This window comes from Heloderma suspectum, chromosome 2 (genome assembly GCF_057233095.1).
Source record: "Heloderma suspectum isolate Gila_16-S chromosome 2, 16-S_ref, whole genome shotgun sequence".
NCBI classification, from domain to species: Eukaryota; Metazoa; Chordata; class Lepidosauria; order Squamata; family Helodermatidae; genus Heloderma; species Heloderma suspectum.
The window spans coordinates 355,874,282-355,890,598 of NC_139459.1; the positions used below are offsets into that span (position 1 = coordinate 355,874,282).

At 48.7% G+C, this 16,317-nt stretch overlaps 1 protein-coding gene across 1 annotated transcript in view; it reads left to right on the plus strand.

Moving 5' to 3' along the window:
• Positions 1-229: 229 nt before the first annotated feature.
• Positions 230-16,317, plus strand: part of LOC146355521 (vomeronasal type-2 receptor 26-like) — a 35,028-nt gene continuing 18,940 nt past the window's right edge. The window contains exon 1 of the mRNA XM_084829921.1: positions 230-279. Within this exon, the coding sequence (XP_084686047.1) occupies positions 230-279 (50 nt within the window). The remainder of the gene's footprint in view (positions 280-16,317) is intronic.

The window sequence follows — 16,317 nt, forward strand, 5'->3', positions numbered from 1 at the left end:
ACATAGCACTTTAGGAAGTTGATTTCCAAACCATTAATTTATATTGAAATCACATAGTGACTATGAACAGAAAAGGTTTATCATGATTATATGGAACCCTTGGAGTCCTGCTGTGAAGTATGCTAGGCCAGTGTTCCTCTAACTTTTCCAGGACATATTTGAAATGTTTGGAAATGTTGTGGGTGCTGTCACAAAATGGCTTCCATGAGGATGTAAGCCCATTCTCAAAATGGCTGCTCTGGTGAGCATGGCCTTCACAAAACACAAATTTCAGAGAAGGTAGCAGAGGGAGCAAGGAAGGAGGATAGTGAAGGGATCAATCCCAGTGCCTCCAATCATGTATACCACAGTATGGCAATGGACCCAACATTTGCTTAAGGCATGGGTGTCCTGTGTGAATGTGGTTGGTGTGTGTGTGTGTGTGTGTGTGAGAGAGAGAGAGAGAGAGAGAGAGAGAGAGAGAGAGTTGTGTGGAGAGCCGAGTTGACTGAATTCATACTACACACCAGAGGTAGGTAGGTTTATGTATATGTGTGCCTTGGTCGCCCTTTGTGATGACCTCTACCAGGAGAGGGACAGGGGAAGTGCTGCCCTGTTGATTCTCCTGCTGACTGAATTCAGGCCAAACTCCAGAGGAAGGTTGGTTTCCCTCCTTCTCCCTCTCCCTCTCTCTAATTTTGATAGGGATGTTGGAGAATTCCACCACGGACTCCAGTGAGGCCGGATTCTATAGAATCTGGCCCCCAGTGTCTGTGGCGGAACGGCCTCCCCTCCCCGCCCCCCGAAATCCCCCCCCGGAATGGACCTACCTGGTGGCGGATGCAGCGGCAGATGCGGCGGCGGATCCATCCTATTATTGTCTTTTCTGACTGCAAGTGATGTTGTCAGACATTAAGGGAAAGATTTTTCACATCACCTGCTACCTGATACATTTGACTGGAGATGCCAGATCTTGAACATGAGACTTCTGCATGGCAAGTATGGGCTGTCTACCACTGAGATAAAATCTTTGCCCAAGATCTCACTCCTCTCTCATTATTTCCCACCTCCAAACTCAGAGGTGACTGTGCATCCAATGCATGGCAGGAGGAGTGCGGAGGGGATCCTTTCCCTCATGTTCCAGACACTCTGTATTCACTGCTAGATGGCCAATGTGGGCTGTCTAGCCGTGGGACATCGGAGCATGGTGTGGCAAGGCTGGATGACACATGGGAAGTGTCATACCATCACTTACAAATGCCCCACCCCACCCCCGGGTCCTCCTGCTTTCCCCCACTCTGTGCTGCTCTTATGAATGCGGACTGCGGGGATGATCCACACCAATTATGAGGGAGCGGGGAAGGGGTGGAGAGGTGGTTCTCCAGGAACTGACCTCAGAGCCTGAGCTCGAAGTTCAGTTCTTGGAAACTGACCAATCCTATGGCCATCTAGCCACTGTCTAGCAGCCATAGGATTGGACCCATAATTTTGCTGTTATGCTGTTTCCAACTATATAACCCATTTCCAACAACTTACATACAGCCTCTAGACTAACTGATTGTCTTGGCTGTTTCTTATCTTCTTTGATAGATGGTACTTTTTTCTAGATGTACTCAAAGCTGTCAACCTGGATTAGCCAAGATGATTCAGGAAGGAGAGCCCATCTGCTGCTATGCTATGGGGTTCCACGAGCCCCATGTTCAGAAGGAACAATCTCCACTCAGGAAGGTAGGAGACTCCAGAGCAAAGAGCTGTTCTTTGGGAATAGGCCACACATGCACTAACGTATTTTAGGATGGGATGTTGTATTTATTTATTTATTTATTAAATTTATTAATCACCCATCTGACTGGTCACCCAGCCACTCTGCTGCCACCACCGTCGCCACCACCGAAGACCGCTGCATAGGGAAGTGCCTCAGCAAAGCTACTTTTTCAAATAAAGGCAGGCGATTTGGTGGGGTTGGAAGAACAGTCTCCATTTTATGCTCTTTTTTTTCATATGACATGTAGGCACTGTAGGCACTGGTTCCTTGGTGGCTTTTTGTATAGCTAATTATTAATGTGTTCACTAACTCATTTCACAAAGGGAGTGGAAACAAATATCCTGAAGTAATGGAGTACAGGGGGGAAAGCAGCCTGCTTCCAAAGAAACCTGAAGTGCAGCCCCACAGAAAGCTCACTGCAGTTATCCTGTTTTGTGCTGACCAAAGCATGGAACACTGTGGTCAAGATACGTCTGTCCAGGAGTTGCCATAACTCTCTTACCTGCCTGAGCTGGTTTTAGGCACACCTTGCCATTGAAGACCACTGGGCTTCCATTGACAGCGGTGGTTCGATGTGCACCTTCAGACTACACAGGTGCTCCTTCACAGGGAAAGTAACCCCATGCAGAGCAGGCAGCTGGCACATCCCTGGACACAGGAGCCACTCACCCACCGACCGAGTGACTTTGACAGGTGGAGATTCCAGCATCTCAGGCAAGGACCTTTCCTGGACCTTCTTTCTGGGGTCCTTTTTGGTTGGTGATGCACTGGGGTGACCGAGGAGCCTTCTCGGGGGTGGGGGTTGTTCTCCATGACAATGGAAGGAGACGAAATGGAGGATTTCCTCGACTTTTACAAGGGATGAGGTTTGGTGTGCCTTGGTCGAGCCAGGGTTCCACGAGCGAGTACAGTGCAACAGTATGAATTGCTTCTCAGAACATACTTCTGGGAGGCGTGGGGGTTGTGGTGGTTGAGCAAATGTCATCCTGGACCTTCTTTCTGGGGTCCTTTTCGATTGGTGATGCACTGAGGTGACCAGTGAGCCTTCTCTAGGGGGATCTCCGTGTCAATTGAAGGAGAAGGGAATGGAGGATTACCCGGACTTTTTCAACAAAAAAAAGCCAGTGTGTGGTGTAGTGGCAAGAGTGTTGGACCGGGAGCTGGGAGATCCGGGTTCTAGTCCCCACTCAGACATGGAAGCTCACTGGGTGACTTTGGGCCAGTCACACACTCTCAGCCCAACCTACCTCACAGGGTTGTTGTTGTGAGGATAAAATGTAGAGGAGGAGGATAATGTAAGCTGCCTTGGGTTCCTTGCAAGAGGAAAAAAGGCAGGATATAAATGCAATAATAAATAAAATAAATAAAACAATCAGCTTTGGTGGGCTTTGGTTCATGCAGGGGTACTCAAGAGAGCGCACCACACCAGTATAAGTCACTTCAGAGAACATATTTCTGGGTGTGGTGGTGGTGGTTTGAGTGAATATCATCTGACTGGCCGGGGCTGCTCAAACAATAAGAGAGACTTCCCCCCACCATCCAAACTCTCACCCTTTCTCCTTTGATAAAATCACTCTCCTTCTCTTACTTACTTACTCCCATAAAGCAACAATTCTTACAAGAACTCTGACTCTCTGTCTTGAATCTGCCAAAGCTCGAACAATTTCCTTCTCTCTCTCACCCGCCCCCTTGTTACTTTCTTCCTTAAAGCAACAAAGAACTAGGGATGGATGAAAGGGACTTGCCTCGTCACGCAGCTTGCTTCGCGGTGGGGGGGAGGCGCTTCGGTTCTCCCCCCGAAGTTCAGGCGAGGGGGGGAGGCGCCCCGCCTTGCCAGGCCGAAATTCTTGCCGGGGAAGAGTGCCCCACCTCCCCAGCCGCGAAAAAAAAGTAAAACAAAAAACACACAGCCATGATAGGCTACGTAACTATTTGCGATAGGCTAGATTTCTAAAGTCTGCCATGATAGGCTACATAAGTCATCACATAGCCTATCATGGGTGACTGAAAAAAAAAAGCGCGTACGCATTTGCGTTCCTTAGTTTGGCACGTCTAGTCTACGTAAAGATTTACGTAGACTACGGCGAAAATAAGGGCAATGCAAATAGCGTTGCCCTTATTTTCGCCGTAGTCTATGTAAATCTTTACGTAGACTACCCCTGTCCAAATAAGGGATGCAAATGCATACGCGCTTTTTTTTTTCAAAGTCACCCATAATAGGCTACGTGACGATTTACGTAGCCTATCATGGCTGACTTTGGAAATCTAGCCGTGATAGGCTATGTAAATCGTCACGTAGCCTATCACGGGTGTTGTTGTTGTTGTTTTTACTTTCCTTTTTTTTTTTTGCAATGGTGGCGGTGGTAGCTGGTCAGAAGACCAGCCGCCGCCCCCGCCCCTGCTGAAACGCCGCCGAAACGCCGCTGGGACCCGCCGCCGAGAGGGACGCTCGCCAAAGGTAAGTCTCATCCCGGGGGGGCGGGGGGGCCGGCAGAGAATTTCCCCACCACTTTCGGGGGGCCAAATGCATCAGCACTCAGCCTCCTGAAGATTCGTGGAGAAATTCTCCGCCATCCCTACAAAGAACACAGCAGATTCCATGCTATGTAGCAATCAACTGAACCTTCGAAGGTTTGACATCAATGTTCCTAAATGCATTATTTCAATTCATAGGAATCTCAGTAGCTTCAGAAATGCACATTTCAGAAACAAGCATCATGGAACACAACGGAGAGTTACTTCTGAGTAGACATACTTATGTTTGAGCTAGGAAAGGCAGGGGCATTTTCCAACCCAGAGTAAAAATAAAAAGGGATAGGTAAACAGCCCCCTTTCTATCCTGATGTTGCACAGGATTGGAAGATCGCAGGTGGAAGTAGCTACTTTTGAATGGCTATAAACCAATCAGTGGAGAATCGCAGCTTCAAGAAATCACTTTACAGCCTTTAGGGAATTAGTGCTTTAAAATGTGCTGTTTCAGTTGGGGGGGGGGATTGTATTTATTGGTTTCATTTCTATACTGTCCAATAGCTGAAGCTTTCTTTGAGGATCCCTTTAAATTGGGATGTGTGCATTCATGAGACAAGCCTCACTGACCACAATGGGAGTTACTTCTGAGTAGACACTAATTGGCTTGTGCTGGGAAACACAGGGACAAGAAACACCAGTTGACCAGGGTCACGGTGAAAAGCACACCCCTGGGCAGGGCTAGCATACCAGAAGTAAATGTGGGGGTTGGGGCTCACAACAACTATTCCGTGGAGAGCCCAACTTAAGGAGAAGAATCATTTAGAGCAGGGGTGGTCAGAAGGTAGATCTCCAGATGTTTGGCAGTTCAGTTTCCAGAAGCCCCAGCAAGCATGGCCAATGGTCAGGAATGCTGGGAATTGTAGTCCAAAACATTTTCAAGGCACCACCCATTGGAGAAGGCTGGATTATACTGATGCTACAGCTGCTGTTCTTTTTTTCAGATGCAGAACATTGCAACAAGTGTCCAGATGATCAGCATCCAAACGCAGATCAAGATCAATGTGTTCCCAAACTTATCGACTTCCTCTCCTACAGAGGAACCTTGGGGATTATCCTAGTGCTCTTTTCCCCTTTCTTGTCCCTAACCACTGGTCTTCTTTTGGGAATCTTCATTAAATATCGAGAAACTCCACTAGTCAAAGCCAAAAACTGCGACCTCACCTACATGCTCCTCGTCTCCCTCCTGCTCTCCTTCTTGTCCTCCTTTCTCTTCATAGGTTGGCCCCAGAAGGTGACCTGCCTTCTCCGACAAACTGCCTTCAGCATCATCTTCTCAGTTGCCATCTCTTCATTGTTGGCAAAAACTATCATGGTGGTGGTGGCATTTGTAGCCACAAAGCCAGGAAACACGATGAGGAAATGGCTGGGGAAGAGTTTGGCAGGTTCCATCATGATTTCTTGCTCCGCTGTTCAGATGGGTATAGGGATGGCGGAGAATTCCACCACAGATTCCAGTGAGGCTGAATGCACAGGCATTCGGCCCCCCAGAATCTGTGGTGGAATGGCCTTCTGCCCCCCCTCCCACCCCACGGAATCCCCCGGGACGACACTTACCTGGGGTGGATGTGGCGGATTCGGCGGTGGAGGGTGCAGTGGCTGCAGCGGCGGGGGTGGCAGCAGGGACGGCGGCAGCAGTGAGGGTGGCGGCGGGGGCAGAGGTGGGGGAGGCAGGTGCGGCAGAGGGGGCAGCAGGGGCAGTGGTGGTAGTGGCGGCAGGTGTAGTGGTGGCGAGGGCAGCAGCGGTGGCGGCGCAGCAGCAGCAGGGGTGGCGGCAGGGGTGGTGCGGGGGCGGCGGGGGCGGGGGTTGGTGGGTGCTGCGGCGGCAGCTGTTCTCCTGGCTGGCCGCGGCTGGGCGGTGGCAATGGTGGTGCAAATGGCGGTGGCAATGGTGGCCGCCATTTGCGTTCACTATTTTTAGCCGTTCTAGCCTACGTAAATATTTACGTAGGCTAGGACGGCGAAAAATAGCGAACGCAAATGGCGGCGGCCATAGCCGCCGCCATTTGTGTACGCATTTTTTAAAAATTTGCCGTAACAGGCTACGTAAATATTTACGTAGCCTATCACGGTTAAGTACAGGGACGCAAATGGTGGCGGCTATGGCCGCCACCATTTGCGTCCCTGTTGCCCAGCAGCTGGATGTTCGGCTGCGGGTGGAGCCAGCCGGCGGCTCTGCGGAATCCCTGTGGAGCGGAGCTGGCAGGGCCGGACTCCAGGGGGAGGGACGGAGTGCTCCCCACCCATCGAGGATTCCGGGGGGAGTGATGGAGAGCCTCCCCCCCCCACCGCAAAGCAGATCCGCAAAACGGTAAGTGACTTCCGTACATCCCTAGATGGTCATCTATGTGCTCTGGCTGGGAATCTCTCCTCCATTCCCAGACTCCGACACACATTCCCAGACTGGTCAGATCATCCTGCAGTGCAATGAAGCATCTGCCATCATGCTTTATAGTGCTCTTGGCTACATGGGCTTCCTGGCTGCCATCTGCTTCTCGACGGCTTTCTTAGCCAGGAAACTGCCTGGGGCATTCAACGAAGCCAAGCTGATCACCTTCAGCATGCTGGTCTTTTGCAGTGTTTGAGTGTCGTTTGGGCCCACCTACCTGAGCACCAAGGGGAAATACATGGTGGCTGTGCAGGTCTTCTCTATCTTGGCCTCCACTTTGGGGTTATTGGGTTGCATCTTCATCCCCAAGTGCTACATTATTCTATTGAGGCAGGATCTGAATAGAAAGGAGCATCTAATGATGAAACCAAAAGAGTGCTTGTGACGGAAGTACACCTACTTTGTCCAGCATGGCAATGATGCTCTTCCTTTGTGTGCTGTTCTAACAGACGGTTGGTTGGGTGATGCTGGGATTAGTCCAGGACACCTGGGACTGCACCATTGTGGGGAAGGCTGATGTAGAGTATGGATATTAGTGTGACAGATTTGTCCCTGTCCTGTGATGTCATGTTATAGAGGTTGGGTATTTGCTGATTACACATCAACAGGTATCCATCCCATGCATATTCCAAGTACAGTCTTGTGTATTCCTGCAATTTTGCATAAGTGCTGCTATTTACAGCGGCCATTGTGCAGAAAATGAATGTTTATATAAAATGCTTGCCCACGGTTCTCCACAAAATGACAGCTCACAGCTAAATGGGCGTCCCTGAGCTTACCAACCTGAGCACCTGTCAAGTCAAGCAATGATGTGGGGCTGTGGACTGGTGTCCAGGGACTGAGTGGGAGGATGGCCGCTGGACTCCATCCCCTTCCTGGACTTCTGTGATATCTTACAGGTGAGATATGTTTCTCACACAACAGGAATTGCTCTAACAGTTCTTTCTTATTTCAACAAGTTCTCAGTTTTTTAAAATCTTCTCTATATATAAAAGTCAAAAATTGTATGTGGGTTTGTGTGTTTGTGGCTGGCTGCAGGGCTGTCTGTAACGCAGGGAATAAGGGGGAACTGCCCTGGGCCTAATCACACTGTAGGGGCCCACTGAGCCTGCCATTTGGGCCCTAGAGTTGCTGCCACTTTTAGTTCACATTCTCACTTGCCAGAGTTTATGACAGGAGTCACTGGGTTACATTATTACTTTGTTTATACTTCCCCTTACTAGCAAGCACACCCTCTCAATCATGGTACGGGCCAGGTTTCTGATTTCAGCTACCAGTCATCCTATTGGCCATCTTTCATTCTACTGGTCTCTCTCCCATTTACTCTGACTTCCTTCACTTTGGATTGGCTGGCCGCCGCTTGTTCCCTCCCCTTTACTCATGGTTTCTTTTCTGACTGTGCAGAGCATTTACTTTCTCTCCCCTGTTCCTGCAACATCCAGCAAGGAAGCCTCTGATGAACATTTTAATAGTGGTATGAGATTCAGTGTAGATTATATTGTAGTAGTGGTTACAGATTCAGTCTCTTGCACTTTTAGAAGTGTTTTTTATTCAATACGCTCATTATAATTGTTGTGCTTTTTTAATCAAGTCTGGTGGATTCAACGTGACTCCAAAAAAATGGAAACACATTCGACAAGTTTCTCCGAAAGCAAAGATATCAAAACTGCTTCCTAATATTTAACTTTAGGTCCATAGTTGTTGGCACCATCACCATCATGTCACCCATCATGCTGCTCGGGAATCTCCATGTTCTTCCCACATACAGTTATAACTTCCAGAATTAGTTTGTAACAATAAGCAAAAATTGTGTTGTGTCCTCTTTATAAGGTTTTTTTAAAAAAAGAATTAACAAAAAATCTCCACAATTTTCCTTTTCACCTTTCTTATGGAGTCTTTCCGAGAAGTGTAAAGCTACCTTAATGTGTTTCTAACAAATAGTGCCTATGAAAAAAATACATCCTGGCAACGCAAGGCATATCAGCTAGTTAATCTATATATTTCATTACTTGTCAGCTTTCCTAATCTACATTACCTTCTGTCTTCCTAATGTGTTTAATATACAGAATAAATCCTGACAGAATACTTGGATGATTTCTTGTCCTCGACCTGCTTTTTTACACTTCCTCCTCACCCTCATGGAGCACAAGCCCTTGCTTGGGTTATGCGGAGAGAAAAGGAACGGTTTTAACTCCCAGTTTCAAGACAACTTCCTCTTTTTCCCTCCTCCTCCACATAGTGGAAGTGAAACACAGCTGGATTCTAGCATCCCCCTTCTTGGACAGTTCGTGTCCCTTCACAGATCAAGAGGTAGCAGCTGCAGTAAGGCCCTGTGTTGCTGCACTTCCTAGGTCCGATCTTGTGGGTTTAGCCAGGGCTGAGTTCTTTCTTAATGGTAGACCATTGCTGTTGCCTGAGGGCTGCCTTGCTCTTTTGCAATGTCGTGCATTAAACCTCTTGCCTTCCTGCCTTTCAGCATTTTGAGATCATGTTCACACTTGGATCTCTTTCTATTCCTTCTTGGCAAACTAGGTCAGTTCCAATGCTGGGTGTTCCCTTGTGAAAGTGCCCTCTCTTGGATGCTCTCCTGTGCTGGTGGAGGGGATGGACAAGCTTATCTGGCAGCAGTGAAAGATGGAGTAGCAGATATCGGCAGCAGTCGGAATCAGCCGGTGCCATGACTGGGAGCTGCCATTTCCCAAAACGCCTCCAATGGAGCATTAGTCTAGGGGGCAGTGTGGGAAATTTCAGAGGTGGCTCTGAGTGCCACATCTCTTTTTTCAAGGGCGGGGCAGCAGTGCCGGAGAGCCCTGAGGGCAGAGTGGTCTCTGCGTTACCTCCAACACTCCACTTCCTGATGGGGCTGCATGGGGCGGCAAAGCACACTGGCGTCCACTAATATATGAGGCTGGATGTTGCCACACACAGGCATGTGGGAAGAGGCCTAGCTGTGAACCCAGCCACATGCCTGTGATGCTAACTGTAGCTGCCTTGAACTTCTCCTTTCCAGAGGACAGGAGATGTTTTGTACTAACAATTTTTCTTTGCATAGTTTCAAACTGTCCTCTGCTGCCCCAGAATAGCAGAACTTACTCAATTATTTACTCCTTGTGAAATTATCGATTTGATGGCTGAACTTAAAACTGGTAAAGCTCCTTGTCTAGATGCTATACCCCCGATCTTTCAAAATCTATTTCAGAATGGTGGGCTCCTTTACTTCCAGTTTTCTTTACTTCCATTAATAACTCCGGAAAGATCCCTGATATTTGGAGTAAAAGGATTATATTCCTATTTTTAAGAAGGATGACAGGATGAATTGAGCTAAGTACCATCCCATCAGTCTTCTTTCCGTTCCTGGGAATCTATATGCGAGGTATTTAAAATGTAAGTGATTAACCTGGACGGAGCATAAAAAGTGCAAACTTCCCAGTTACACAGAATTCTTTTTACAACAGAATCAGAAGGATGCTGTATCTTGCAGTCAGAAATTTTTATCACCATCATCATCATCATCATCGTTTTAATCACAGAAGCTTTCATGCTTTTTTAAAACCACTTTTGGGTGAGAGATATAGATTGACATTGTATGCGAGCCTATTTCTTTATTTATTGCATTTTATTCTGCCTTTTAGCTCAAGTCTCCCAAGGTGACTTACAAAGTTAGGAAATCAGGCAGCCCCTGTCCACAGGCTTACATTCAAAAAGACAAAACAGGAAAGGAAAGGGGATTGGGAGGGAGGAGGAAACACAATGCCAAGACGGAGAACCCATGTGGCGTAGCTGTCTCTCATTACACATTCCGTGATGCGGACAAGAACACAGTGCAAAAGGAGGATCATCGAATCAAACATGCTATAAAGGCTTTGGACAAATCAAGTTTACAACCCAACAAACCACAGGCACGTTGAACTCAAACAGGGAGTGAAGTCAATTCCTGCCTGCAAGTTCACAATCTAAAAGACATGACACAAAAGGAAAAACAGAATGGGGAGGGATGGGGGGGGGGATACGATGCAATCCTAGGCACAGTCAGGGGGAAGGAAGTTCTACAACTCCCAGCACTCCCCAGCCAGCCTTCCAGTAGGAATGCTGCTGCTTCCTGCTCTCATCTCCCTCAGCACAGCCTGCTGGACTAGAATTTGTAGGCCGCCTTTAAGGGTAGAACATATAAGGGCAAAACATTGTACACCATGGATTGGTGAGGCAGGGGTGTGAACATCTTCCTGTATTCCAAAGGCAGCTTTTCTTAGGGGTGGATGAAAGGCACTTACCTTTCGTCGAAGCTTGTTCGCGGTGGGGGGGAGGCACTTTGCGGCTCCCCCCGTGAAGTTCAGGCCTGGGGGGGAGGCTTCCCGCCTCGCCCAGCCGCGAACTCCATTGTTTTTTTTTTTTAAAAAAACGCCCCCGTGATAGGCTACGTGACGATTAACGTAGCCTATCACAGCTAGATCTGCAAAGTCAGCCGTGATAGGCTACGTTAATCGTCACGTAGCCTATCACGGGTGACTTTAAAAAAAAAAAAAAGCTCGTACGCTAATGGCAGCCCCCATAGGGAGCCGCCATTCGCGTTCCTTATTTAGTCGCTGTAGTCTACGTAAATGTTTACGTAGACTACGGCAAAAATAAGGGCAACACAAATAGCGTTGCCCTTATTTTCGCCGTAGTCTACGTAAATCTTTACGTAGACTACAGCAACCAAATAAGGAACGGGAATGGCGGCTCCCTATGGGGGCTGCCATTATCTGTACGTGCTTTTTTTTTTTTTTAAGTCACCCGTGATAGGCTACGTGACGATTAACGTAGCCTATCATGGCTGACTTTGCAGATCTAGCCGTGATAGGCTACGTGAATCGTCACGTAGCCTATCACGGGGGCGGGTTTTTTTTTTTCTTTTATTGGAATGGTGGCAGCGGCAGCCGGTCAAAAGACCGGCTGCCGCTCCCGCCCCGCTCGAACACCCGCCGAATCGCTGGCCGGACCCGCCGCCGGGAGGGACATTCGGTGAAGGTAAGTCCCGTCCCGGGGGGGGTGCGGGGTGCGGGGGGTGCGGAGGATTTCTCCCCGAAACTTGTTCGGGGGCCTGAACACGTTGGCACTCGGCCCCCCGAAGTTTCGGGGAGAAATTCTCCGCCATCCCTAGCTTTTCTGTGTGATTCTGAATATATCATGTGTTATTTTAATTATGATCATTATCACTGATGTTATGGTTTGGGGGTTTTTTGTATATGTGTGTGGGGGGCGCGGTCAAAGGGTTCCTGTTGGCTTCCAAGGGATATAATCATCATTATCATAATAAGTACAAAGGGATGCCTATACATCCTCTTGAGCAGTCCAGTCCTTACTTCTTACAAGTAAGCTATGCATGATCTAGAGAGCTTCAGCTATTGCGTGGTACGGAAATAAATAAATAAATGAATGAATGAATAAATAAATAAATTTCTACTGTGCTGCTTCTGAGTAGGCCTGCTCTGGTAGATACTTTATGATGGATTTTGGGATGATTTCAGATGAAAAGCATGGATGTTGGGAGGCTTTCAGATTGTGTTCCTATATTGCAAAGGGCTATATGTACTCACTGCTCCCATTCATCATCTTAAACTCACCAGATTCTCTGTGACGTGGAAGTTATTGCTAGAACAGGAGAATGTGGATGCAAAGGAGTACTTTTGTGTGGTTATGTGATTCCCCCCCCCCCGCATGTCTTGTGCCTCAGTTTTCTCCTTCGGCGATATGGATCGGGGATTGAAAGACTGCTCCTCATCCACTGATCCCTGTTGTTGCCACCTCTCTTCATCTCTGCTGACTATGTCTCGGCTATGTCTCTGCTGACTTGCCCTCTGTCCCACCATTCAGACTGGCTACCAGCCTCCATTGCATGATCGTGGTGTTTAAAATTATGCATGGTTAGAGAAAGTGGATAGGGAGACATCTTTCTCCCTTTCTCATAACACTAGAAACTGGGGTCATCCCATGAAGCTGATTGGTGGGAGGTTCAGGACAGGTAAAAGGAAGGACTTCTTCACACAGTATGTAGTAGGGATGGGTGGAACGCTTATCTCCGGGTCTGGGGAGACCGGTCCACAGCAATTCCGCGGAGCCGCCAGCCAGCTCCGGAGCACGAGCAATATGACTGCCATTAATTGCCGTATCGCTGGCAGGGTGGATTGACTGCGGATGCAAATGGCGTCCACTATGCCATTTGCAGCCCTAAAGGTTTTAGTTTAAGCTAAATGCAGCCGTAAATGTAGGGGTGGACGAAAGTCACTTACCTGTCATCGAAGGCCGTTCGCGGTGGGGGGGAGGCGCTTCACTGCTCCCCCCGCAAAGTTCAGGCCGGGGGGGGAGGCTTCCCGCCTCGCCTGGCCGAAATTCAGGCCGGGGAGGAGGCGCCTCGCCTCGCCCGGCCGCGAACGCAAAAGTAAAAAAAAGAAAAACAACGCCCCCTGGTAGGCTACGTGACGATTCACGTAGCCTATCACGGCTAGATCTGCAAAGTCAGCCGTGATAGGCTATGTCAATCGCCACGTAGCCTATCACGGGTGACTTTAAAAAAAAAAGAAAAGCGCGTACGCGAATGGCGGCCCCCATAGGGAGCCGCCATTCACGTTCCTTATTTAGTCGCTGTACTCTACGTAAATCTTTACGTAGACTACAGCGAAAATAAGGGCAACGCAAATAGCATTGCCCTTATTTTCGCCGTAGTCTACGTAAACATTTACGTAGACTACAGCGACCAAATAAGGAACGGGAATGGCGGCTCCCTATGGGGGCCGCTATTATCTGTACACTCTTTTTTTTTTTTTTTTTTAAGTCACCCGTGATAGGCTACATGACGATTGACGTAGCCTATCACGGCTGACTTTGCAAATCTAGCCGTGATAGGCTACGTGAATCATCACGTAGCCTATCAGGGGGCGTGGTTTTTTTTTCTTTCATTGCAATGGCGGCGGCGGCAGCCGGTCGAAAGACCGGTTGCCGCTCCCGCCTCGCTCGAACACCCGCCGAACCGCCGGCCGGACCAGCCACCGGGAGGGACATTCGGTGAAGGTAAGTCCCGTCCCGGTGGGGGTGCGGGGGCGGGGGGGGGTGCAGAGGATTTCTCCCCGAAACTTGTTCGGGGGGCCGAACACATTGGCATTCGGCCCCCCGAAGTTTCGGGGAGAAATTCTCCGCCATCCCTACGTAAATGGCTGCATTTAGCTTAACCGAAGGCCTTTAGGGCTGCAACTGGGCTGGCTTGTTTTGAATCCAGCCTCACTGGGGTCCATGGAGGATTTCTCCCCCATCCCTAGTGTGTACTTAAACTATGGAATTTGCTGCCACAAGATGTAGTGATGGCCATTAATTTGGATGACTTTAAGGTGCATTGGACAGGTTCATGGAGGAGGAGGGTATCAAGGGCTGCTAGTCATGATTGCTATAGCTGTGTCCAGTATCAGAAGCAGTATGCCTATGTACACCAGTTCCTGGGGAACATGGGCAGGAGGGTGCTGTTGCTAGTGGTGTACAAAACTCCGCTTAGCTGGCTCCGCCGGGATCCGCAGGTGGGGGGAGGCAATCCGTTCCTCCCCCCAGAATCCTGCACGACCGGCTCCACTCCGCGGCCAGGCCGTGGAGCCACCAGCCAGGCCAACCCGCAATGGGACCTCCAGCCGCTGCTGGACTGGTGCGGACACAAATGGCGTTCTGCGTAGGGAATGCCATTTACATCCCTACGCAAGTCCGTGATAGCCTACGTAAATATTTTTGTAGCCTATCATGGCTAAAGCAGGGATGCAAATGGCGTAGGGGATACCATTTGCAGCCCTGCTTTAGCCGTGATAGACTACGTAAATATATACGTAGCCTATCACGGGCCGGCCTAGGGATGCAAATGGCGGCCGCTACAACGGCTGCCATTTGTGGCCGCAGCAGCCTGGCAGCGGCTGGAGCTGCCACCACCGCCGGAACCGGAGCCGCAGCCAGATAGGCTCCGTTTCGCGGGGCTTTCATGGCGTGGTGGGGCGGGTGGCTCCGTTCCGCCACGGATTCCGGGTGGCCAAATTCACTGGAATTCAGCCCCCCTGGGATCTGTTGCAGAATTGTCTATCATCCCTAGCGGTTGCACTCATGTCCTGCTTGTGAGTTGTTTGTGGGCAGGCAGCTGGTTGGCCACTGTGTGAATAGAACGCTAGACCATTGGTCTTATTCAGCATGGTTCTTCTTAACATTGCAAAGACACAGAGAGAGGAAGATAGAGAGACAGACAGACAGAGTGGTGTGTGTGTGTGTGTGTGTGTGTACCTTGGGGAGACATTTTTTTTCAAAAACCGAGGAAATTCAATCATCAAAAAAACCTGCTGGTTTAAAAAACCAGATGATAAGGCTATCTCACGTTGTTTCAAACTCCACAAAGCCAGGAAATTGGAAGCTAAGGCTGATGCCTTATCCGATGTGCCCTGTGATCACTCATGATGTTGTACATTGTCACAAATTGTGCTTGCTTACACCTTACCCTCCAAGTACCCACACTTTTCCTGGGTCTTTCAGTCCCAAACCCACATGGGGAGGGTGGAGTGCCTGGGACCAGCAAAGATGCTCCGTGTTGTCCTGGTAATTGCCTTATGAAGCATCTGAGCCTTACTGTATAGCTAAGGCATCAGCCTTAGCTTCCCATTTCCTGGCTTTGTGGAGTTTGGACCAACGTGAGATAGCCTTATTGTCTGGTCTTTTCAAATGGGAGGTGTTTCGATGACTGAATAGTATAATAGGTGAGGACCAGATTGGGTGTAAAGCTGGCCGTTCAACTTTAGACCATTGTTGTGTGTTAGCTCACTTGGCAGAGAAACATCCCTCAGTTCCTGGTGGGCAGCTTTTCACTGCCGTTATTGATCTTAAGTTTGCCTTTGATTTGGTCTCGAGGGAATTGCGATGGTCTAAACTATATACAGGTTCTATGGACAGGCGCCTACGGTTCCTCATTAGAAGCTTGTATAATCAGACTTCTGGTCAACTTAGATGTGGGCAGCAGGGACACATTTCTAATCGAATCCCTGTTACAGGGGGTGTAAGACAGTGTTGTATTTTGACCCTTTTCTTTTCAAATTATTTGTAAATGATTTGGCCTCTTATCTTTGCAATGTTGACTCCCATGCTCTCAAGCTGTCCAACGCTAAGATACCTCTAATTTTCCATGCTGATGATACTGTACTGCTATCACTTTCCAGAACTGGGTTAAATCGCTTTTTGGCTGCATTTGTGATTTATTGCTCCGAGAACAGCCTGAATATCAATTACAGCAAGTCTAAAGTTTTAGTTTTCTCAAAAGCCTGTTAACAATATAAATGGGCTTCTTTCAAATGGTAAAAGAATCAAGCAAGTCTCCCATATAAAATACCGAGGCATACAAATGCAGAGCACCGGATTCAGGTCTGAGCAACATAGGCAGGCAATCAATTCAGCAAACCTTAGCCAGCAGCTGATCTCAAGATTTTTCTTTCTGCAAGGTGGTCAATTCATCCCCTCTGCAATACAAATTTACAAAGCTAAGACACTGGCCAGCTCACTCATGGCATTCCTGTTTGGATGTCGGGATTCTATTCCCAAAGGGAAAGAGTCCAGCCCATATTCATTAGGAAGCTATTGGGCCTTCCTTCTGGTGTGGGGAACCCAGCAATCT